Source organism: Nycticebus coucang, chromosome 7 (genome assembly GCF_027406575.1).
Source record: "Nycticebus coucang isolate mNycCou1 chromosome 7, mNycCou1.pri, whole genome shotgun sequence".
NCBI lineage: Eukaryota > Metazoa > Chordata > Mammalia > Primates > Lorisidae > Nycticebus > Nycticebus coucang.
Window position 1 is genome coordinate 104,089,585 of NC_069786.1, and position 26,309 is coordinate 104,115,893.

At 42.0% G+C, this 26,309-nt stretch overlaps 1 protein-coding gene and 1 pseudogene across 3 annotated transcripts in view; one reads left to right on the forward strand and one right to left on the reverse strand.

Moving 5' to 3' along the window:
- Window positions 1-440: 440 nt before the first annotated feature.
- LOC128590553 (heterogeneous nuclear ribonucleoprotein A1-like) lies at window positions 441-1,400 on the reverse strand (annotated as a pseudogene).
- A 15,082-nt stretch (window positions 1,401-16,482) lies between these two features.
- The window catches only part of ADAM23 (ADAM metallopeptidase domain 23), a 172,810-nt gene continuing 162,983 nt past the window's right edge, over window positions 16,483-26,309 (forward strand). For 2 of the 3 annotated variants that reach the window (XM_053597754.1, XM_053597753.1), the window contains exons 1-2: window positions 16,483-17,013; window positions 18,154-18,371. In XM_053597754.1, the coding sequence (XP_053453729.1) occupies window positions 16,803-17,013; window positions 18,154-18,371 (429 nt within the window). In that variant the 5' untranslated portion in view covers window positions 16,483-16,802. The remainder of the gene's footprint in view (window positions 17,014-18,153; window positions 18,372-26,309) is intronic. The other variant, XM_053597755.1, reaches the window with a different exon arrangement.

A 26,309-nucleotide genomic window follows, 5' to 3' on the forward strand; every position in this document is an offset into this window, starting at 1 on the left:
GCATTAGCCAGGTTCTTCATAGAGCAGAAGTCACTTCTGTGAGCCAGGTCTCGTCCATTTTCATCTTTTCTTTGACTTCAGGCAGTTTTATTTTATTTATTTTTTAAAAGACATATCTATTCAGTGTCATGATCAGACTATTACATTCAGCAATCAACAGCATGGGTGCAAAAAAAAAACTACATTAATATCCTCTGTTGGGATGCTTTACACTTTCCACAGAACAGAAACTAAAATAACCTGTTATACAATTAATTACAAATACAGACCTCGAGTTTTTTGCCCATACACATGAGTATTGTCTAAAACATGTCTTCTCTGTAGCAGCTAGGCCCCGCCACCACTGTGCTTGGCTGAGTTCACAAATCTGTTGTAACCTGTCACTTCCCTGTCACTTCTCTGGCTCTCTTCTCCTGCTAAGCTTTGTTTCCTGGGAGTAATTAAAACCTTCTGCCACTGCCATAGTTACTGCTGCTACTGGTGTTTTAGAGGCTAAAACCATAGCCACCTTGTCTTTGTGGTTTGGCAAAGTATTGACCACCACCACCATAAGGGCCAGAGCCTCTGCCTCCAGAATTTCCTCCCTTCATGGGTCCAACATTTGGTGACTGATTGTTGTAATTGCCAAAATCATTGTAACTTCCACCACCTCCAAAACTGTTTCCATCATTACCAAATCCTTTGTAGCCTTCCTCACTGCCACCATATCCACCACCACCACGGCTGTCACTAAAGCCACCACGGCCACTGAAGTTTTGTCCATGGTCAAAGTTGTCATTTCCACCAAAACCACCTCCACGACCCCCACCAAAGTTTCCAGAACCACTTCGACCTCTTTGGCTGGACGAAGCACTAGCCATCTCTTGCTTTGACAGGGCTTTCCTTACTTGACAGCTGTGGCGATTCACAGTATGGTATTTCTGACAGTCTTATCCACAGAATCATGGTCAATGTAACAATGGCAAAGCCCGTCTTCACTCCTCGGTCAGTCATGATTTCAATCACTTCCATTTCCCTGCACTGTTCAAAACAGTCTGTTACATGATGTTCTTCAGTGTCTTCTTTAATGCCACCCGCAAAGATCTTTTTCACAGTGAAGTGGGCAGCAGGTCTTTGAGAATCTTCTCTGGAAACAGCTCTCTTCGGTTCCACGACTCTTCCAGCCACCTTGTGTAGCCTTGCATTCACTGCTGCATCCGCCTCCTCCACGGTGGCATATGGGACAGACCCAAAGCCCCTGGAGCGCTTGGTTTTCGGATGTCTCACTACCACGCAGTCTGTGAGCGTCCCCCACTGCTTACAGTGGCTCCTCAGACTCTCGTAGTGCTTTCAAAGCTCAACCCTCCAATGAAGAGCTGCTGCAGCTGTTCCAGCTCTTTAGGAGACTCTGACTCAGACATCATGGCAGTGGGAAGAAAGACTTAAACGATGCTTCCTTGGCCGCGTCCATAGGCAGAGAGGGACTTCAGGCAGCTTTTAACATTAGAAAGTGGAGATAACATTTAACAGTTTTAAAGTCAGAAAACAAAGCGGGAAAAATAAAAAAATTAGTGGCACTGGGTTCATTAGCCTGGAGATAACAATGAGGTGGAGCTGTGTAGGGTGTCTGAGTAGACACGGTGTACACTTTCTTGTTTGCCACAGTCCCCATCATTCCTTATTGTCTGGTCCCTTCACTTTTTTCATTACCTGCTTGTTCCTGGAGGCATTTGAGTTTTCCACTCTTGTTTTACAGGGTATCCCTGCACTGAGGAGGAGGATGAGTTCTCACAGCATTTCTCATCCCACAACCTTTGGCCATTGTGTCTATTTTTTTTTTTTTTTTTTGCAATTTTTGTCCAGGGCTGGATTTGAACCTGCCACCTCCGACATATGGGGCCGGTACCCTACTCCTTTGAGCTACAGGTGCCGCCCTGGCCATTGTATCTAACTTTATCTCATCTTAACTGTAACCAGGTTTTTTTGGTGAGTTTTATTCCATACATTCTTATTGTTCTAGTAGTATTTCTTCTTGGTTGGTAACCACTGTGTGAGGTTTTTAATCTGTCCATCAACACAAAAATGGCCAACAGAATCTGCAGACAGGCCAGATCCCAGGCCAAGAGGGGAAGTGGCCAAGTTGGCTGAAGGCATTGCTTCTCCCACTCGGCACCCACTCACTGGGACTAGCGGTTCCCTGGAGTACTTTGCTCTTGGAGCCTTGTTGTTCCAGCTTTTCTCTCCTTAGTCACAGCTTAGCATGACCTCACAGCACTCTGCATGGCCCCTGGTTGGCCTATTGAACTGCTTAGCACAGGCTTAATGTATGAGAAGGAATATAGAACCATGCTGGAGAGGTCTATATCCCATGCCTGACACAAGGAAATTTGATCCACGAGGGAGTAGGTAAGTCATATGATTCTAGAGAAGCTAAGGAGAGATGAAAACGATGCTGAGGGGGCAAGAGAAATTTTATATACAGGATACTTTCTTTCAAAGGGAAAGAAATGGGGGGCAGGTGGTTAAGGTGGGGTGATAAGGAAGGGGAGGGATAGAGCAAAGTGTGGGTACATTGTAGAGTGGGTGCACAATGAATTTGGGGATTCCAGTCACCACTATCATTTTTATGTATAGTATGGTGCTGGACTGGAGGTGGGCTATTTTGTTACCTTACTTTCTGACCAAGCATGTCTTGTATGAATCTCATTTCTTTATAGTGACCGACAGAGAACCAATAAAATAGATGAACCTTGCTGTTATATTAAAGGGAGAAGGGCCTCTAAAAGCTCTTTTATCCCATAAAGGATAAGCGTGTTAATAATACAACCACTACATTTAACTCATTGGATGAATGTTCAGCTCACAAATCTTGTTCCATCTCTGGGAAATGTCCCAGAAAATGAAACAGAATATGTGTCCTTGGGTCTCACCAGACTACAGCTCAAGATCTATCTGTCCCAAGGTTCAGGCTACACTAAAGAATGGTTTTCTTTCATGACATAAAAATATCATTAAATATTAGAGACATATGCCAAACTGATATGAGGACAATTAATGACAATTAAGGTCATGGGGGGGAAGGAAAAGCAGAGAGAGGGAAGGAGGGCGGGGGGTGGGGCCTTGGTGTGTGCCACACCTTCTGGGGGCAAGACATGATTGCAAGAGGGACTTTACCTAACAAATGCAATCAGTGTAACCTGGCTTATTGTGCCCTCAATAAATCCCCAACAATAAAAAAAAAAAAAAAAATGAAAAAAAATATAATTTATCTCAACAAGCAAACACACATTTAACTAAATGTAAATGCCATAATATAAAAACTGACAAATTCTCAGTACATTAAAGTTTCCCATATGCCAGTTTTTGAACTCCTCATCAGACTCTGCTGAGCTCTGACCTTGGGCCCTGTGGTCCTGAGTCGCCCGCTCCTGCCACTGCACTGCACTGCCTTTCTGCTGCTCTCAGCTGTTCTTGAGTTTTGCTAAAATGCATTTCCTGTAAACCTTTTAGTAAAGCAAATCACCACAAAATGGATTGGGAGTTCCCAAAAGAACAACAGTATAATTGAGTGTTGCCTTCTTGGCTTAGACCATGTAATCTCATATCAAATAAACCAAAGATGGACTAGCAGTATTTCTTTTTTTAAAAATAATAAAATTAAGTTCCATAACATGGGAAGAAATGCTATATGTATTGACTACACAAAGGCTCAAATACAAAGTTTATATGAAGTCCAGAAAAATTTTAGCTTTGCTGTATCATAAATGCAACTGATCTTAAGTGAATATGTTCACTAGAGTAACCACCCTTTAAATGTACAAGGTAGATGTATGCATTTTACCAGAGTACAACTTTATTAGGTTTTACATCACAACTAATCTTTAAGAAACAACCACTTGTGTAGTTTTAATTTAATGTCAAAGATGACTATCCACAATTATCTGACAATGTTATTAAAAATACTTGCACATATTTCTGGAAGGCTGGATTTCTTTCTTTCTTTTTTCTTTTTTTTCGGTGGGTTTTTTGGCCGGGGCTGGGTTTGAACCTGCCACCTTCGGCATATGGGACCGGCGCCCTACCACTTTGAGCCACAGTCGCCGCCCTAGGATTTTTTTCATGTTTTAACCAAAATAACATTAAATGCATGAGCAGATATGAAAATTCATGTCTTCTAATGACACAAACAGGAATTGACCTGCAAAATGTAAAATGGTAAAGAATCTACTCTTTTCACTACACTGTTTATGGGAAAATAGTTGTTTTTATAAACATACATTATTTCTGTTACTATGTAATGGGTATTAATGTTATTCTAAATAAATAAATAAATAAATATATTTAACAAAATCTTCAAAATACAACCATCAACAAAACATTTACTTAGTGATCATTTTCTTCACATTTTAGACCTTGAAAACCTTTTGGGGGATTATTTTACAATCTGCATTTTTCAGAAGTTGGGCAAAACAGAATGTTAGTGCCTCTGTGGCAGGCTGGGTTCCCCAGAAAGCGAACTTTGAGATGGAATTTTATATACAGGATACTTTCTTTCAAAGGGAATGACCTTGGGAAAGAGGGAGGCAGAAGGAAAAAGCAAGCTGTCCTGAGAGGTGGCTTGGCACACCCCACAGAGAGCCCTGGAGTGAGAATGGTCCAGCAGAACTGTATTGCACTGGGGCAAAATTAGGGTTGGCAGGTAAAAAACAGGGTACCCAGATAAATTTGAATTTCAGATTCAAATTTTGAATGGGATATATTTATACTAAAAAAAAATGATTCATTGTTTATCTGAAATTCAAGTTCTGTTATTTTTATCTCCTAAATCTGGAAAGCTTATCTAAAATGGCCAGGCCTTTATATCTGCCCTTCAAACAGTTACACGGATGTGAGTCACTCCAGGAGTTGTGTGGCCCAGGGGCGTGACAACTTTCTGTTGCTGAAGCAACCCCTGAAGAGGCTGAGAACTGAGGGCTTTTTGCTGGTACCACTGCCAGCGGCTGGGCAATAAGCACTTCCTTGAGGGATACTGGGACAGCCCAATTCCATGTCTGTCCTGGCATCTTGTTGCTGTTGTTGTTTTTAATGTTTCCCCATCACAACCAGAAATATTAAAAGCATCATTTACAAAAAAAATAAATAAAAATAATAAATAAATAAATAAATAAATAAGGCTTGGCATCAACGGCTCGGGCACTGGCCACATACACTGAGGCTGGCAGGTTCAAACCCAGCCCGGGCCTGCTAAACAACAATGACAACTACAACAAAAAAATAGCCGAGCATTGTGGTGGGCTCCTGTAGTCCCAGCTACTTGGGAGGCTAAGGCAATAGAATCTCTTAAGCCCAAGAATTTGAGGTTGCTGTGAGCTGTGACATTACAGCACTCTACAGAAGGCAACTCTGACTCAAATAAATAAATAAATAAATAAAAGCATCATTTAATTAACCTTAGGACTATAATTAGGGTGAAAGTTTTTCTTTTTCAAAACTGGCCTCGGATATTCAAATATCACATACATAAATAAATACTTAAGAGCAGCTGCTGTCTGTTCCTCCCGTTGTTGTCTCTGTCAGAGACTGTACTGAAGAGGACTGGAGGGATCACATGTCTGAATTTGTCCAAGATATTTTCTGGTTTATGTGTCTTATCCCTTTTGCTCTCAAAAGTGTCACAGTTTTGAAAATGACATATCTGGTCTCCTCAGTTAGAATTTTCCTAGTGCTGCTCACTGCAGATAGACATGAGCCCCAACTTCTGTAGAATGGGAAACAAAGCTGTTTAGTCTTCCATCCCCAGAGGGATTCACTCTCTGTTCCCAGATCTGCTTTTAAAAAAGTCCCCAGTAAAATTCTGATTGGCCACCCGGAGCCAATCTAGTGGTGGCTGGAAAACGAAGCCCTGTGAGTGGTCCAGCTTGGGTCAGGTGTCAGACCTTGCATGAATGAGCTATGACTGGGTTTAGGGTGGGGGAACTGGGAGAGCAGAAGCCTGAGGTATAGACCCAGCAAGGGGACCTACACCTCAGAGTGTTTTCAGAAGTGGGAAGGTATCTGAGCAGGGAAGGTTCCCCAAGAGGGGCCCACTACAAGTTAATTTAGTACCATGTGTGATGCTACTTGTCATTTGTCCCAAATTTCTCTCTCAAGTTTTGTATGCAGCTCCTTCTTTAAAATGCTTTAGGATTTAGGTGGTTATGTTCTCCTTTAGGTGTATGTAAAATTTCAAACCTTTGAAAATGTCCTAATTCTTTATCTTGCCAGGTGGTATGGTTCTTATCTTTTTGGCGGCTCATCTAGCACCAGCTTGGTCATTTAAAATGCATTTTTCTGGATTGTGTCCATTGTTCTTTGTAGAGTTTGCACATCAGAGTTCTGTGTAATTTTGATCATATTTTCTGTTTGGTTACCAACATTGTTTTGTAGGCATTTTTCAGATGAAGTTGTTTTAATCAAGGAATAGTCAATATTGACACCATACTCTGTTTCTCATACTGGAATGTGTGTCTGTTATTAACAGTTGTAATTTGAATAATAATCTATGTGTGCAGTTTCCAGGTGGGATGAATGACTATTTAGAGACATATAAATAGTTTAGACTACTTTATTCCAGAACTTACTTGTTGATATTAAAACTCTGGTATCAGTTTTTCCACCATGCCCTACCGCCTCAGGAAATCTGTTTATAGTTTATCCCTGTTCACCCAAACATTTTAGTACATGGAAGAACTTAATGTTTTTTGCAAGACTGGGCATTTCACCATGCAGTCTTTTAGATAATTTATCAAAATAGCTAATAGAAAGTCTTAGAACTGGACCCTGATGAATCCTAGAGTTTATCTTGTCCTTCTGGAGAAGTGATTGTTTCTGTCCTTTGATCCCTGTCTCTAAGCCACGTCCATATCTGTAACATGAACAGTCTAATTCAATGGCAATCCGACCAAAATAGTACAGCTAGTTCCACTTTGACCTACATATAGATCTATACTAAGTGACATAAGGTGTGCAAAAGCATGTTGTATGATTTAAGAAGCTACTTTTTGTTTTAGGACATCAATGGAATAAAAAGATTTAATGACTCCTGCCCAAGGTTAAACTTTCATAGCTGTATCTTCAGAAATCTAAACATCTTAATATGGCAAAAGCTGATGTTATTATTTGATCGGGGTAGGTGGTTGATAAATGTTGCTAATTATAATCGATCATATTAAACTAAATGTAATGGGTGGCTATGTTGGTCGACTTCTAATTCAGAAAAAATTAAATTGTTTGGTAAGCAAAGATCTTGGCCCTCTTTGTGGAGCGCTACTCCATGGTAAGAAATAAATGTCTGGACCATAAGTAGGTTTTTCTTTTGGAAATACACAATTTATAGAGTGGCTGTGTTCAAAAATATTTAATGTAAAGTTAGAAATGTAATTCAAATTCTGTGTGCGGGATAAATGGGTCAATGGTTTTAAACCGAAAAAATAAAATTTCAGATTGTGTTTATAGCCAAGTACCTTGATTGCAAAATGTTATTTTTCCTCGACTAGCCTTAAAAAAGTGTTACAGTTCCTTTGAAGAGACTGTTTCTGATGTTTTGCTTTGGGGATGTGGTCAAATAGATTATAGAATGTCGGTGTTTTTAAAATTTCCATTAAAAAATTAATTGTTAATTAAGTGTGGGATAGGTAGAAGATTCAATTTTAGCATTTTTTGGGGTGTGATTTTGGTTATTACACTCAATAGACTGATAGTATTGGAGAGCCATTATGGGGTGGTTGGAAGTTCTGCTTTGCAGTCAGGTAGATGTGGATTCCTGACCAGCCCTGTTTGTTAGACCTAAACAAAATATTAAACTTTTCCAAGCCCCAGTTCCTTCATCAGTAAAAATGACAGGGTAATGATAGTTGCTCCTTTATGGAGTTGTCTGAGGAGGAGTAAGTCAGATCAGCCAGCTAAAGCGTTTAACACAGGATCTGGCACCTAGTAGCTGCTACATAAATAATTCCTTTTCTTTTCTCCTCCTTTTTGTTATTATTTTATTTTTATTATTTCCTGTATTCTTTTTTGTTTCTCACCAAATTCAATGCAATGTGAAGCAGGATTTAAGAAGCTGCAGTTGTTGACTTTGTAACATATACTAAAGGTAGGAAAAAATGTTCCTTGGAAATATTTGCTACACAAAAGAGAAGTAGTAGAAGGACAGGAATTTTATTTGGGTGGAATACCTCCAAGCATATGTGGATGATGAGACTATTTTATGCTGCCCAACTATGGAATTGGGCGTAGAGGAACTGATCATGTGGGGACCTTGACCTTATAGCTATATCCTTCTTCATAGAGTAACATTTGGGTAACCAGAAAGGAATTACATTGCAGACTGAGTGAAGTTCCTGTAAGCTAATTTTTTAAAACAAACTGTGTACGAAGCACATTGGGAAGTACTGGAAAGCCTGGAAAAGGGAAATCTAAGTTTTAGTCTCAGCTCTTCAGATTATTTTGTAGTCTTGGACAAGCAGCTTAAACTCTGAGCCTTTGTTTTCACAATGGTACAATAGGTGTGGACTCTTAGATGGTCTCAGAAGTAACTTCCGGTATGCAAGTTTTCTAATTCTATACTTTCTTAAGTTCTACAGCAATTATGTTAAACTGATTTTCTATTTTTCTGTTCAAAGATAGTTTGTGGTAAGAGCAGGGATAGGGACAGGATTTGAATTAAGGATTCCAATTCTAGTTCTTTTTTTTTAATTTCAAATTAATACAAGGGCACAAATTTTTAGGTTACATTGCTTTCAGTTCTAAGGTAAAGTTCAAGTTGTAGTTGAGCCCTTCACTCATAGGGCTGCTGGACACCCTCACATTGTGCATATTAGGTGAGATCCCGCCAACTGCTCTCCCCTCCCTCCCCTCTCTTCCCACTTGCCAGACTATGTTTGTGTTTTATCACTCATGTGGACGTGTAGTTGTTTATATATTGGTTTCATATTAGTATTGAATACATTGGATTTTTTTTCCATTATTTTTTTTTCTTTTTTTTTGAGACAGGGCCTCAAGCTGTTGCCCTTTGTAGAGTGCTGTGGCATCACAGCTCACAGCAACTTCCAACTCCTGGGCTTAAGTGATTCTCTTGCCTCAGCCTCCCAAGTAGCTGGGACTATAGGTGCCCAACACGATGCCTGGCTATGTTTTGTTTGTAGTTGTCATTGTTGTTTGGTGGGCCTGGGCTGGATTCGAACCCTCCAGTTCTGGTGTATGTGGCTGGAGCCTTAGCCACTTGAGCTACAGGCGCCGAGCCTTTTTTTTTTCCATTCTTGAGATACTTTACTAAGAAGAATGTGTTTCAATTCCATCCAGGTAAACATAAAAGATGTAAAGTCTCCTCCAATTCCACTTCTAATGCTCAGCAGTTATGTGACCTTAGGGAAATCTTTTACTTATTTATTTATTTTTTTCCTGCTGGGGAAATCTTTTAACCTGGTGTAGCTTAACTCTGGCTGCAAGTTTAATTAATCTATGAGGATTTAAAAAAACACTGATGCCAAGCTTTGGTCTTGAAGATCCTAAATATTCATGCATCAGAAGGTTGTCAAAGCTGTCTAGATGCAAATTAAAACCATCACAATGTGATATCACCTCACATGTGTGAAGGTGGCTATAAGGACAAGAGATGACAAGTGGTGGTGATGGTTTGGAGAAAAAGGAACCCTTGTTATGTTGTTAGTGGCAAGATAGACTGGTGTAGCCATTGTGGAAAACTGTATGGGGGTTCCTAAAAAATTAAAAATAAAACAACTGTGTGACCCAGCAATCCCTCTTCTGGGCATATACCCTAAGAAAGTGAAATCATTACCTTGTAATGATATCTGCACTATCATGTTCATTACAGCATTATTCACAATAGCCATTATAAACGCCTATATACTATATTTATGTGCATATCATAAGATATATATATATTACATTTATAATACTCAAGGCATATTTGACTTCTGCAATTACAAGAGGTGTTCAACATGACATCTTCTTTTTTATTGGTGTATATTGAATAACATGTATTACCATTTTAATCCAGTTTTTCCTTTCTTAGAATGTGTATTCATTTTTCTGGCACCCTCTGTGTATGTATATATGTGTGTGTATATATATATATTTCATTGAATTTTAATCAGTCTTAAAATACAAGATCTCTCATTTACATATAGAATCTAAACAAAAAATGTTGAAGACATAGAGAATAGAACTGTGATTACCTGAGGTGGGGGGCAGGGGAGAATTAGGCAGAGGTCAGTCAAAGGGTCCAGAGAGCTATTTGTGTAGGGAGAATAAATCTAGAGATCTAACGTACAGTGTGAGTACTGCAGTCATTAATACTGTATCGTATGCTGATAATTTGCCAGGAGAGTAGATGTCAGGTTTTCTTACCATACACACATAATGGGTAACTGAAAGAGTTGACGGAAATGCTAATTTGTTTGGCTGTAGTGACAAATTTCATGTTATACACCTAAAATACAGACAATCAACAAAACAAAAAGCTCTTTAGGTGATTGTATGTACAACCAGGATGGAAGAATTGAGAACTGCAAAGGCCTGTGAGATGTACTGTCCTCACACCCAAAATGGAGCTCCTAAAAAGAGTAATAGTCACCTCCCTCTCTGTGTCACAGGGTTGAGGATCACAAAAAAGTACGCATAAAAGCACTTTGTGGTGTGTTAATGCACAGGAATAATTAAACGCGCCTTATTAAATGGCTTAGCCATTGTTATCACGGATCGTTCACATGTTGATTCTGTTGCTGGAGTCCTAACCTTTTCAGATGAAATCCAGTTGCTGTCTCTAAAAGTAGTTGAGCCCCCGCACTCCAAGTTCATATGTGGTTATTCTGCAGGAACTCCTGGCGCTGCTCTGTGACCCAGTGAGGGCCGTGTGGACTCAGTGACTATTCCTAATAAACACAACTCTTCCAAGTTTTACAAGCACATCGCATCGCCACAAATCACCATGACATGCTTGCTTATCCCTTTGTGCCACAGCTTGTAAACACGCAGAACTGTGGGATAAACAAACCCAATGTTTGCTCAATGGGGGAAAGATCAACTGTTTTTCAAATTTCTCTTACTTTGTCAGGAATTCCTAATTAACCTCCATCTAACAAAATGTCTTTAAAGAACTTAATTTTTGGTTTCCTTAGTGGTTACCTTTGGACGTGTTCGTGCTTGCCACTTGGATACATTTTTGTGTGTTCCACTGCTCTACTATAAATGTCTATGACTATTGCACTTTTGGTAATGAATACTTTTTCTTTTCCCAGTAGTGTTAGAATCAGTCACAGCGTGACTTTTAAAATTGTCCCACTGTGGTCTATATCCTTCATCATGATCTGTGGGGTGTAATCAACACAGACTTGCAGCCCTATTTTTCATGGACTTGAACATTGCCTGTGACATGGGGTGCCGCTCTGTGTCTGGAGTGTGTGCTCCCTGCCCCACAGCAGCTCTTCAGTGTGGAGTCCCAGGTGGCGACAGGCTCCCAGAAGGGCTGTCAGTGCACACGGTACTCCTTCCTTCGACCTGTCATGGCTGTAGTAAGCATTCAACATTTCTCTGCTCACCAGAAAATGTAGCTTGGCAAAACAAAAGAAACATCTAGAATCTTTCCAACAACTATATATATAATATATATATTTGTTTTGCAAAGATTTCTGACACTTCCCCCAATATCTAGGTCTGGGAATTTTTTTTTTTTTTTTTTTTGCAGTTTTTGGCTGGGGCTGGGTTTGAACCCGCCACCTCTGGCATATGGGGCTGGTGCCCTACTCCTTTGAGCCACAGGCACCACCCTATCTAGGTCTGGGAATTAACTTTAAAAGGAGAAATGCTTCTTTTCTTAGGAATCTCTTCACATGACAAAGCCTTTTAAGAAATTAGAGACTACTTATTGATGAAACAAATAGCTGAATTACAATAAAGAACAATCTCTTCTGGTATTAGAGCCATGTATATTGTTGTACATGTTTTCTTCATTTTTGCTGCTCACAAGCATAGGACATAATACAGATGTAAGCATTTTATTTTTTATTTATTTATTTATTTATTTTGAGACAGAATCTTACCTTGTTGCCCTCGGTAGAGTGCTATGGCGTTACAGCTCACAGCAACCTCAAACTCTTGGGCTTAAGCGATTCTCTTGCCTCAGCCTCCTGAGTAGCTGGGACTACACACACCTGCCAAAATGCCCAGCTATTTTTTGTTGCAATTCTCATTGCTGTTTTTAGGTGGCTGGGGCCGGGCTTGAACCCACCACCCTTGGTATATGGGGCCACTACCCTACCCACTGAGCCACAGGCACCACCTTGTGAAAGCATTTGAATCATGTGTGTGACATGTGCATGTGTGACACACACACAAACACAATATATCCCAAAGGTTGTCCGTGAAGTCTCTATAGGGAAGGTGGGAAATTGTAATTCAATATTTATTTAGCTATAATGTAGCTAAATTTTTATTTTGTAATGAATATTCATTTGCAAAATATTCATTATAAAATTTTATAACAAGGTGGCTAACACGTAGAGAATATTTTGTATATATTTTTAAAAATTTTGTGATGAACTTTTTGTAAGTAAAGGTATGTTTAGCTAGTTTAGCTACAATCTTCCATTTTTCTCTGTGTGATGACTTTATAGGCGAGCTTTGGGACACTGTGTGTGCGTTATATGTAAACATGGTGGACTGACAAACGAGGGCTTACAGGCTGCATGTTTTTTACATTTTTAAAGGGTTATAAAGAAAAAAAAAAGAATATGCAACAGAGACCACGCGGCCCACAGCCTAAGATAATTAGTATCTGGCCCTTTACAGAAAATGTTTGCTGATCCCAGAGCCACATGGAAAGTATCAACAATGGTACAACAAAATAGCTCACTTATTTTTCATTTTCACTGAGAAATGCATTGTCTTCTCTTCTTCGAAGTATCAATTTCCACTTGAAATATCCACTGTGAAGTATCCACTTTCCACTGTGAAGTATCAGTCTTCTCAGCTGATCTTAAATGAGGCTGAGAACCTTCTTCAGCGGACTCTGCAACAGAAGCTGCCCCAGTGGGCTCTCTGGTGGGAGCTGCCGTCAGCCAGAGCTGCTGCTGTTCCCACCCGTGTCTGTGCTCCACTCTCACTTCTCTAGACTTCTCTGCCTGTCACCACCAGCCCAATTTGCTGCACACCTTCCTTGACCCTGGCTTTTTGGCCAAATGAAGATTCATTCTAATTGCTCTTTTGAGTCTGCTGTTCTGCCTGGCTCTCCTTTTTAATTTTCTTTTTTTCAGCTTCTTTCTCTCTCTTGATCCCTCTTCTGTGACCTCTCCTTTTGCCTTACCCCAGAATCTCAGCCTTACTGAGGCAGACGCCTTCCAGATCTAATATTCCTACTCTTTGTCTTTGCCTGTTCCTGCCCGGGCTCAATTTTCTTACTGGTTTCAAAGTGGGTCCAGTTCTGCCACCCGAAATAGAAAGGGACAGAGACAGTGTGAGGAGAGTCCTCTGGTGTCCTCCCTCACATGACCAACGGAACCAGTTTTGTGAACCCTACGATCACCCTTTCTGGACCTTTCATTGTGTTCACCTGGTGTCCATGTTGCCTGGTGTAATCTCCTTCCCAGAGACCTTCTGGCCACCCACCTTCACCTATGGCCATAGAAGTCTACCACCTTAACCTCATTTCAGTGGACCTCTGATGGTCTTGAGGTACAACATGCATTTGTAACCAGAGCCGTTATGGTGCTTTGGATTCTGGCACAGGGCATTTCTTTCTTGATTCTTGCTTGCTGAATCCCTCCCTTTCCTCCCACGAAGGGCCCTTCTACTCAACACACATTCATCCAATATTGACTCTATGCCAAGTACTATACTAGGCTCTGGGTTTGGATATGACCAAGACCCAGCTTTGTTCTTGGTAGTTTTTGATAGGGAAAAGAAGATTTGCACATACATAAATGCACAGCAAAGCGAAAGGTGGTTAAGTGATTAATGAAATCATAAAGATTATAAAAGCATGGAGGGGAATATCTAGCAGTAAACTCTCTAACAATAGAAATGCCAAATGACCTAATAAGACTATTATTAAATCTAACAAATGGACCAGATAAAGAGTATTTGATTCTATTTTTAACTTTCCCTTAAAGATATTGTCTAAGTACTAAACTTCTAATGAATTTTTTGAAGTGATTTTCTCTGACTCACTATCTCATTTCTGATACATTATCTGGACTCTAGCAATGTCTGTAAACATTGAAGTTCTGTAAATAAATGCAGTTTTTTGATTATAGTACATAAGACAACATCCCTCTTTGTAAACATACCCATTCCTTATTAGAATTCCTTACCCTCTAATGCATGAAATTGTGGGTTGTAACTGGTGTGTGTTGAGTCAGTCCAGGATGGCTGGTAGGTTTATTTATTGGAGCAGACTTTGATAGGCTGTCACTCAGTTATAAGAGATGCTTGTCAAGCACCTTGTATCTGGCGTTTTTCACCTTTCATTTCCTCCTCCCTTCTCATTCCCTGTATAACTCCTTTCTGGCTTTATTTCTGTCAGAACCTCTTTCAGGATCTATATTGCATCAAATATAAATTAGGAAAACCTAGCCAGGACGTGCTTGTTTTGCGTCCTGGGAACGCTGACCTTTAACCAGGAAACTCAGGGACAGTGGAGTGTTCACCAGCTTGCCTCAAGTGTGACTCCCACTCATGTGCACTGCCCATTTATTTATTCCCTTATTACATATTTTGCAAGAGATTTTTCTGTGTCTCAAACACTGCTAGGCTCTCGGGCACGATGGTGAACAAAAGGGAAAACTGTTTTCCCTTCATATGGGGAAGTGTCATCAATTACAAGTTTACACGAAAAAATATCTGATATTAATATCTTAACTCTGACACAGAAAAGAAGAACTGAAACCAGCATTTAACCTCCTGACAGCTGTGTAATCTTAGGGCTGTGTGTGTCTCTGCCTGTCTTTGTCTCTCTTCCTCTTTGTTAAGTGGGTTCTGTCCCGGCTAGGGTGTTTTAGCTGTATGCCCATATTCTTTCTTTTAAGCATAAAATTGTTGATTCCCTTCCACCCGCAGTAGATGCTATTATCTACATTTAAAATACAAATAACCGGGCCAGGCGCCGTGGCTCACGGCTGTAATCCTAGCAATCTGGGAGGCCTAGGTGGGTGGATTGCTTGAGCTCATGAGTTGGAGACCAGTCTGAGCAAGAGTGAGAACCTGTCTCTGAAAAATAGTCGGGCATTATGGTGGGGGGGCCTGTAGTACCAAATACTCATGAGGCTGAGGCAAGAGGATGGCTTGAGCCCAAGAGTCTGAGGTTGCTGTGAGCTATTATGCCACATCACTCTACTGAGGGCGACAAAGTGAGACTCTGTTTCAAAATAAAAAAAAAATACAAATTACAGAGTAAAACAACGTAGTTATTACTCAGACTGTCATTGGGAGGGTGACATTATGGGAGTTTGGGGGCAGAAATATGCCATAGGCCCTAAAATTTGAAGCCATAGGTTTAGTGGCTGCTAACCCACCTAAGTCAGGGACCCCTGGATTTACGTTTTTTACAGTAGCCAGAGAAAATCTTCTCTTTTCTCTGCAGAAGGCAGGACTGGATCTCAAAAATAGAAGTGTGTCCTCCTAAATGCATGCCCACCCCTTGGTTGACAACGCATATCCCAAGATAGCTGCCACACACTCTCATTTCCGTATTTCTTCCCCGCCAGAATTTCTAAGTTCTTCCTGAATACGCCCAGACATACTTTCTGAACTTTTGAGCAAACACCTTCTGGCTCCGTCTGTTTTCCTCAAAGCCCCCTCAAAGGCACAGGCAGGGAGGACCCAGGCCAAGAGGAGCCCCCCTGGGCTGAGGATTCCTGGCGCTCAGGGCAGCGCATCCATCAGCCTGCGAAGCGCAAACGTGCTTCCCAGCCGCGGTGCCACCCGCCGCCGGCCAGCTGAACCAGGGAGGAGCAGAGCTATTTTTACCTCCCGTTTGCAGTGCTTATATATTTACTTGTGGGAAGGAAATAAATAAAGGATTAAGAAGGAAATGCTTGGCCTTAGTTTGCAGGGAAGGGTTGGAATAGGAGGGGATGTGTAGTCTGAGTGGTGGAAAAGGCAAGTCCGTTTTCTTGGCTGATTGTTTTCTACCGACCATTCCTGTCTCTGGTCTGGAAGCCCCCGCAGTCTTCTCTCTGGTTTCATCCCTGACTGCCAGCTCCCTCCTTCCCCGCCCCCATCTTTGGAGGTGCCTCTGCTACTTCTGACGGTGCCTGGGATGCTGTATCACGGCTCCCCCCCCCACCGCACCCCAATATGGCATGCGCAGTGCGTCCCGTGCCAGGCTACAGCAGCAGCAGCAGCAGCATCAGCACCAGCGCCCGAACCCGGCTCAGGCGCGCTCTCGGGGCGGGACGCACGCCCGCGCCGCGCGTCCCCGCGTCGCTCGCTCCCGCGCGCCGCCTCAGCATCCTTAGGCCCGGAGGCAGCCCCCGCAGTCGCTGAAGCGGCCGCGCCCGCCGAGGGGAGGGAGCATCCCCTGGGGAGGCTCCAAGTTAGCGGAGCGGCTAGGACCCCCGGACTCCTCTGCGGCCCGCCCCGGGAGGGGCTGAGAGGCGAGCCCGGGAGGGGGCGCCGCCCTGTCCCGAGCCCCGAGCCCGGAGCCCCCTGTCCCCTGCCCCCTGCCCGCCGCCGCACCATGCGCGCCGAGCCGGCGTGACCGGCTCCGCCCGCAGCCCAGCCCGGCGCTCTCGCCGGCCACTCCGAGCGGCGCCCGGGAGCTATGAGCCATGAAGCCGCCCGGCAGCAGCTCCCGGCGGCCGCCCTTGGCCCGCTGCAGCCCTGCCGGCGCCTGCTGCGGCCCCCGCCGCGGCCCCGCCAGCCCGGTGCCCGCCCGCGCCCCGGCCCGCGCGCCGCCCTGCCGCCTGCTCCTGGTCCTCCTGCTGCCTTCGCTCGCCGCCTCGTCCCGGCCCCGCGCCTGGGGGGCCGCTGCGCCCAGCGGTGGGTATGGCCCCGTGCCCTTCGCTTGCCTCCCCGCTGGGCCCTGCGGAGGAAAGCGAAGGGCGTGCGGGTCCGTGCGCTCCGGACGTGTCCCCCGGGCTCGGCCTTTTGGCCCTCCCAGCCTGCCTCCCCACCCTGCCTCCCCACCCTTCTCTTTTTCCAACCCCCCCATTCATTCTAGCTCACTTTTGGAAGTCCGTTTCTGTTTTGCATTCGCTAAAACCCCACTGGGAAGTATTTAGTGGATGGTGGATCCCTCAGCGTTCTCTATGCAACTTCCTGAGGGGAAACCAGCGGATGGGAAATGCAGTCAGGGAGCAAGTTGCTTTTTTGCGTGGGGAGCCTTAATGTGGATGCAGGGAGGATGCAATAATAGTGGCACTGGGTCGTTTCCTCAAATTTCCTACCGGGCATAGTCACTGCTGTTGGAATGAAGGTGGGGGAGGCATACTTTGGGGACCAGAGAATTAAGGTGTGGAAGACATACTTCATGTACAACCTTTGGTTGTGATTTCTCAAAGTGGTTCTTATTATAACGAACAATTAATGTTCACTATATTGATGATTGGCAATCACTGAAAGCAGAAAGCAGGCCTTAGTAGGAAAATAAAAAGAAATTGGAAAGCTGCCAGCACCTGCATCCCAACGTGGCAAAGGAATTTTGCTCAGTTTAAAGTTCAAAGAGAAATGAATTGTCCATTTTGTTAAAGGAATCAATTAACGTTTCGTGTCTATGAATTCAGCCTTCAAGGTTTCTTAGGAGTTTGCTTGGCTCTCACACGGGGTACTGCAGGAGGAGTGAGTGGAAGTGGGATGGGGATGAGAAGTGGGACCCCTGAGTAGTCCATTTAGTGCCCTCCCCCCAAACTTTGAAGTATAGAGTTAAGATTGATTAGAAAGAGTACATATAAAGAACAAATCAAATAAAAAGTACCTTACTGTGTAAGTCTTACTGGCTATTAACCTATCCAGGCCATTACAGCATTGAAATAACTTGTTTCACTGCTTTTCCACTTCTTACTGCTCATAAAGAGAGAACTCTATGTTTGCAATTAATGGGAAAGTGAGTTTTAGTGCTTCTGCATTTATGGGTACATATATATGTGTGTTTGTATATGTTTGTGCTTCCTGCTCCCCCAGCTCCGCTTTGGAATGAAACTGCAGAAAAAAATTTGGGAGTCCTGGCAGTTGAAGACAATACATTGCAACAGAATAGCAGCAGTAATATCAGTTACAGCAACGTAATGCAGAAAGAAATTACACGGCCTTCAAGACTTGTATATTACATCAACCAAGACTCCGAGAGCCCTTATCATGTTCTTGACACAAAGGCAAGACACCAGCAAAAGCATAACAAGGTAGGCAGAAGGCTGACTACGTAAAAGTAGCTGCCAGGAGCAGTTTTCCTTTGATTTGATTTTCTGCCAGAATCTGATTTCACAAATTTTACTGCAGCATTTTATTAAGAAATCACTTAATATTACAATAGGGGAGAAACTGTAGGGAATTAACTTGGTATCTATTGGGATAGGATTGCTGTTTGTCTCTTTGCTGTGACTGAAGTGGAATTTTCTTTCTTTTTTTTTGAGACAGAGTCTCACTAGGGCAATAGAGTGCTGTAGCATCACAGCTCACAGCAACCTCAAACTCTTGGGTTCAAATGATTCTCTTGCCTCAGCCTCCCAAGTAGCTGGGACTACAGGAGCCTGCCACAACACCGGGCTATTTTTTTGTTGTTGTTGTGGTTGTCATTGTTGTTTGGCAGGCCTGGCCTGGGTTCCAACCCTCCAGCCTCAGTGTATGTGGCTGGCACCTTAGCGACTGAGCTACAAGCGCTGAGCCAGAAGTGAAATTTTCTGATGCCTTTAGAAGCTTAACAGTTGAAATTGGGTCTATGTACCTTTCAGGAGCATTGGGCACAATATTGTATAATAGTTAAGTGAATGCGCTTATGGTCCTGACTGGTTTCTGTGAGGCTTTATGTAAGGGTGCAGGGTTCCCCTTTCCATGATATAAAAAATTGCTCTCCATCTGTACACAGAAGGTTACTATAAGATGCTTTTTGGATTCAGGCTCCTTGTTAGTCTTTCCACTTAGAAATTCCATCTTTAAATTTAAACCTTTTGCTTTCTTTAACTGGTGAGTAGGAAAAAAACTTTTTGTCCACTTTATTTTCAGTAGGTAAACAATTTGACATTTTAAAAGATTATGGAAACAAATTATTTGCATAACACGAAGTCAAGTTTGGGTTGACATAATCCTTCAAGACTTTATCTGCAATGTTTGGGAGCAATTGTTTTACTTTCAGGTTAGTTCAGAAAGTGGAGCTGATTTTTATTTATTTTTATTTTTTTGAGGGTATTGCTCTGTGACAGTAACTTTTTAATTTTTTGTTTTAAGTATTTTACTAACATTATAAAACAAGAATCATTATCTTCCCAATCAGAAAGAGAAGCAAGCATTCTTTAAGTGCATGAACAATGACCAAGGAAGATCACAAGATTGATGGATCAGATTTAGAACAAAATTAATTAAAAATAGATTCAATCTGCATGTACTGATCACTGTGGTGCTGATTTTTAAAAAGGTATTCGGTGGAAGACATATATTTAATATCCAAAAAGTTTAAGAAATATTTTTTTCCCTTATTTGAATTAATATTCTGGAACCAAGCACATTTGCACAGTGAAGTCTCAGTACCTCTGTTCTTTATTAGCAGCAAAATATAGAGTCTGTATATTAAATGCTTCATTTTGAACTATACCTGTTCAGTTTAGAAGGGCAGTAGCTATTCAGAGATCTAGAATTTAAGAAAGTATCCATGGCTTACATCATTTTATTAGTTTTCTAAAGTATAGATAAGTGGTAACACTATTTATCCCCATTTGTAAGACAGAGTTAAAATTTAAGGCTTGTGAGTGGCTTTCCTAAAGTTGTAAACCAGCTAATATAAAATTTGGGAGGCCTGAATATTTTTTACTTTTTTTTTTTTGGTGAGATAGAGTCTCAAGCTGTCATCTTAGGCAGAGTGCGGTGGCATCATAGCTCATAGGAACCTTCAACTCTTGGGCTCTAGTGATCCTCTTGCCTCAGTTTTTCTATTTTTAGTATAGATGGGGTCTCACTTTTTGAATCTCCTGGTCTCAAACCCGTGAGCTGAAGCTATCTGCCTGCCTCAGCCTCCCAGAGTGCTAGGATTACAGGTGTGAGCCACCATGCCCTGACTTTTTTTTTTTTTTTTTTTACTATTTTTATAGTTAGATTTCTGAGGAAATTCTTCCTTTATACTGAACATTATTAGAGAAGTTAACTTTTTTTTTTTTGAGACAGAGTCTCAGTTTATTGCCCTCCTTAGAGTATCCTGACATTATAGCTCATAACAACCTCAAACTCTTGGGCTCAAGCGATTCTCTTGCCTCAGCCTTCTGAGTAGCTGGGACTACAGTTGCCCACCACAACGCCTGGCTATTTTTAGAGATGGGGTCTTGATCTTGCTCAGGCTGGTCTCGAACCTGTTTGTTCAGGTAGTCAGCCTCGGCCTCCCAGAGAGAAGTTAACTTTGTTTCACAAGATTGTGTAGTGACTGCCGTGCACCCTGGCTGAGATACATGGCTCTCTGTTCTCTGGCAGACTTTTCCACTGTAAGCTCCTAGGAAACTTAATGGGCAGACAACTAGATCATGTCTACCCATGTATCTTAGAGATAGGAGGAGTGAGTGTTATCTTTAAGGAAGAGAAATCCAAGTCTTTTTTGATGAAATGTATAGAAATCCAAGTCCCTTTTATAGATTTCTTTATGAATGAAATCTTCTACGATTAAGTGGATTTGTTCTTAAACTCCAATGCCTTTGCTTAGGGTGCCGAAGGAAGAAAACAAACTGCCTCAACCCCTGTTTTAAAGAATGCTCAAACTCTCCTCTGCTGAGACTTGAAACAAATTTCAGCGGAACTTCTTTATAGCTTGGGTTTGGGGGCTATACCTCAATATATGCTGGATAGGCTAACCTTCAGTGGTGGTTTTGTTTGGTAGGACATGGCTTGACTTTCTGTGTCTGATTTTCTGTGATAATAAGGTTTGTTAAACCTTTTCCCATCACTTACCTAGAGGAATAGATTGCTCACTATGAACACCTACTTGCTCTTGGAACTATTCTACCTCGCCACTCCCACGCCTTCATGGTGGTTGGGTTTCTTTTATACTGTACTTTGAAAGGAATGTTTACACAGAAATTGTATTTGAAAGCATTTTTTTTTCTGTTCTAATTCAACGAGCATTTTTGCACATTTTTCATGTGCAAAACAGTATACTAAGAATTGAATGAGATAAGGGTTATAAGAGTAACAAAGACGTAGTCTGTCCTCCAGGAGACCCAAAATGAGATGTGCTAGATTCTAAGAAAGTATACCTGTGCAGGTATAAACAGTGTTCTTATTTGCTGAATGCAATTTCACTTTGTGTTTTGTAATTTTCCTTTTACTTCTATTTTTGAGCATTTCCTGAACTAGTGGACAAAAAAGTGTTCCAGGCGCTTTCTGCTGTATCTTAGGATGACTTGGCTAATAACAGTGATGATAGACACACTTGTCATTTCTGCTGCTTTACAAATGTTTCAGTATAAGTATAGAATTTCATCATTTTTGCTATTATAAAAAGTTTTGATTTTGATATCTGTGTGTTATGTCCCTTGTTTCCTCCCCTGATTTCATTGCACTGAAGCTCATTTTCATGAATTTCTTAGAAATGCTGAATCACTGTACCGTTTTCATGGATCCTTAGATTGGGTATAGAGGTGGGGGGGGGGCGATCCCAAATATAGGTTGCTAAGCCAAGCTCCACATTTATGTCTGAAGAAATTTCATAGATGTTCAGTGTTGATCAATCCTCATAACTTTACGGCTGTGAAAGTGAGAATGTTTATTAACTCTTTCAAAATTGAACGTTTAAAAGCCGGTTGTGGAAAGTACCTTTGTATATGCTAATGTGTGAGAAAACCTTAATTCTTCTCTGTCAAGGAATGATATGTAACCAGTTGTCCAAACTGTGCCATTTTTGAGAGTTGTAGCGGCTGTATCTAGTGATGATGTCAGGATCATGGGCATCAACAGCCGAGGGCAGACAGGGAGTTTTGACATCTCGAATCTAAATGCTCTGTGATTTTTGGTGCTTATCCAAATTCAGGTTTCTTTGTAGACAGTTTCATTTTCTGATGATTTATTAGAAATTATTTTTTACTAGCTAGAAAGTCAGTTTACCACTGAGTAGCAATATTGGGGTGTGAAACAGAGAAAATTTAATTTTGCTTTGTGTGATTATTGTGAAATATATATTTGGTCTGCATCCTGTTTTCTAGTGCACAGCTTCTAAAACCCTAGGAATCTCCAAGAGTGGTAAGAGTGTCTTTTGTATGGTAATAAGGTGACTGGTGACAGGGGGGCCCTAGGTAGCTTCAGGTTGGGGTTGGTCACCAGAAAGACCAAGGCTTGCTTAGAGAGTTGGGACTTTCAGCCTCACCTCCAAGGACAGGGACTGAAGGTTGAGTTGACCACCGATAGCTGGTGATTTAATCAGTCATACCTATAAAATGAAGTTTCCATGAAAACCCTAAAAGACTGAATTCTGGAAGCTTTTGGATAGTGGAACATGCGGAAGTTCCTAGAGGAAGTTCCTTTGAGGAAGTTCCTTCCTCTGTACCCTCCATCTGGCTGCTCGTGTATATTCTCAGGAACAGCCTTATGATAAATGGACATGTGGAAGTAAAGTGTCTCTCTGAGTTCTGTGAGCCTCTCCGGTAAATTGATTGGAGAGGGTTGTGGGAACACTGGTTTATAGCCAGTCTGTCCCAAGCATAGGCCACACCCTGGGGTTTGTGATTGGCATCTGAAGTTGGCATCTGTAGCTTATGAGACAGCCTTCAACCTGTGGGATCTGAGGCTGTCTCCGGATCGATACTGTCAGAAGTGAATTGAATTAGAGGACACCTAGGTGGCATCTGATGGAGAAGTTGCAAAATTGCTTGGTGTGTGGGGAAAACCACCCCATACATCTGGTGTCAGAAGTGTTGTGTGAGAAGAGAGAAGTAAGAAAAAAAAAAAACCACTGTGTTTTTTTCCTTCTCTTACGTTATTATCAAGACATCTTTTTCAACTCGTAGAGACTTTTATAAGCATGAATGGAATTACATGATTATTAAACACAGCATTGTATTAACTCATAATGCAATATTTTAACAAAATAGACCATACATTTATAATGTAGGAGAAGCACTTTAGATTCATCATCCATTCAGTCATTCATTCCGAGATAATCCTACTTAGTCTGTTCCGAGGAAAGTTAAGGAAGCCTTAGTTTGGGAAGGGATTGGAGTATACTATGCATAGGACAGGACCTCGGGAAAAGGTGACCTTAGTCCACCTGTATGTCTTAGTGAGTTTAAATGAATTTAGGATTTGGTGATTATTTTTACTTCCTACTCTATTTTCGGACAAGAATGGTTCTATGTTTCTTGATTTTCCAGAAGCTTCTTGCTCCATTGTTCTTGGTATGGCACAAGAGAAAGAGGAGCATGGGACAAGGGGTCCCCAGGACTCTTCCATGAGGTGTCATCATACTTTTTTAGAATTCTGAATTTTGAAATATACATATGACCCTTCTTGCCAGAAATTAATTTAAAAAAATCAATAGAAAATTGTATACCATGGAACATAAGAAGAAAATTCAGTTCTGGAAGTTTCTTTTGACAAGTCCAGGTTTTAGTTGAAGAGCTGTTTACAAAATCTTTTTTTTTTTTTTTTTTTTTGAGATAGAGTCTCACTATGTCACTCTTGGTAGAGTGCCATGGCATCACACTTTATAGCAATCTCTAACTCTTGGGCTTAAGCGATTCTCTTGCCTCAGCCTTCCAAACCTTCCAAGTAGCTGGGACTACAGGAGCCCACCACAATGCCCGGCTATTTTTTTGCTGTCATTGTTGCTTAACAGGCCTGGGCTGGGTTCTGACCTGCCAGCCTGGGTGTATGTGGTCAGCACTCTTAACCACTGAGCTATGGGCACCAAGCCTTTTTTGAGACAGAGTCTGTGGTCCTGGATAGAGTGCCATGGCATTATAGCTCACAGCAACCTCAGTCTTTTGGGCTCAGGTGATCTTCTAGTCTCAGCCTTCTGAGTAGCTGGGACTATAGGTGCCCATCATGACACCTGGCTGATCTTTCTGTTTTTTAGAGATGGGGTCTTGCTCTTGCTCAGGCTGGTCTCTAACTCCTGAGCTCAAGTAATCCACCTGCCTTGGCCTCTGAGAGTGCTGAGATTATAGGTGTGAGCCACTAAGCCCGGGTGTTTATAAAATCTTATGGTATATACCGTGGAAATAGCTGCTGCTTCCTAACTTAATCAAATGGATTTGATTGTTTGGTAAGTCCAAATTGTCACAGGCCCTTTCTCAGTTTTGATAGAGCAGCAACTATTAGGTTACATACAAACTTTTGTATTGGCAGCAACACTCCTCTCAAGTTTTCTGGGTCTCCCTAAGTGGTCACTACAAACTTGTAGTTTGTAAAAATTAGGATTGTGATGGTTTTATTTGTAATGCTTCGCACGTAGTACATCTTTGGTAAATATCTGTGGAATGAATTGATGATAGAACACTCACATATTAGATAGAGCACAGTGGTTCCCATGAAATGGTATGTTCTAATCAAAGTGAAGTTCAAAAAGAACCACAAGATGCTATTAAGTGTTTTTGGCACTGTACCAAATCAAGGGAGTGGTTATTTTGATCTTGAGGTTTTCGCACTGCGTAAGTTACACTTACTGTATGCGTATACTACCTAAAGTGAAAAGACTTATATTAATTCTTAGATTTTCCTTATCACTGTTGCCCACCATCACTATGATAGTCAAGAATGATAGTCAAGAACCGTCGTTTTTGTCATTGTTATGGTTTGTTGCTCGGTGTTGGAGCAAGATGTATCTTCTATCCATGTAGTTTCCAATAAATCAGATTTACATCTGGTAGGTGTTCAGTTTTGTTTGATTCAGCAAACATTTATTGAATACCTCTTTTGAATCAGACACTATGCTAGACTCTGGGGAAAATGATAAAGCATAGCACCTTACCCCACCTTTCCCCTCTGGTGCGGTGTCAAAATCCAGACAGCTGCTAGGGTGGGGTTCATATCAGTGCAGTGACTGGTGGAAAGAGCAGAAGGCCATAGGCGCCCTAAGGAAAGAACAGACGGCACAGAGAGGGGAACAACCGAGCTGTGTTAAGGAGCAATTAAGAAAGGCCCTGTGGTGCTTCGTGTCCTGTAATCCTGCCACTCTGCGAGGCCAAGGCCAGTGGATTGCTTGAGGTCAGGAGTTTGAGACCAGCCTGAACAAGAATGAGACCTGAGGCTCGGTGCCCGTAGCACAGTGGTTACGGCGCCAGCTACATACACTGAGAGTGGCAGGTTTGAACCTGGCCTGCTAAACAACAATGACAACTGCAACAAAAAAATAGCCGGGTGTTGTGGCGGGTGCCTGTAGTCCCAGCTACTCGGGAGGCTGAGGCAAGAGAATCACTTAAGGCCAAGAGTTGGAGGTTGCTGTGAGCTGTGATGCCACGGCACTCTCCCAAGGGTGACATAGTGAGACTCTGTCTCAAAAAAAAAAAAAAAAAAAAAGTGAGACGTGAGCAAGTGGAGAGAGGAGAATCTGCAGAATCCACAGAGCAGAGGCTCCAGGTATAAGGGCCTGGCCTGCTGAGTAGCAATATGGTGTTTGGTGTGGTGAGTATGGAAGAGGAAACCCAACTGTGGGAAATCACAAAGAATGTGATTACAAATGTGTAACATTTGTAATCAGTATTGAAGAATCCTACTTAATTCCTCTAGAAACCTCAGTGATGTAGATGTTTTTAGATGCGGCAGTTGAGTGCTGTGTGCTGTGGTCCCCCATTCCTTGAGGCCTAACACTCACCCTTTTTCGTTTCTCCTACTTGCTTGGCTCCTCTGGGCATTTGGGTTTGGACCCTTGTCTCTGATTCTTCACTTTTACAAAGTCTAGACCATTTCTGGTCATTTCCCCTGGTAGTCCACGGCTGAGCTGTGCTGTGGAAAGTCTTGCTTCAGTGTGAGTCCCTAAGTAACGCTTTCTGCTCTTTGTGCTCATGGGCGATTGATTCCTGCTAACCAAGTAACTACTGGTGTCATTCCGTCTTCAGTTATTCTCAGGCTTTGCTAACAGAGTGGGCCGCTGCCCTTTCTTCACAGCCAGTTGAAGGATAACCCAGGAGCATTTGCCTGGTGGCGTTGCCCGG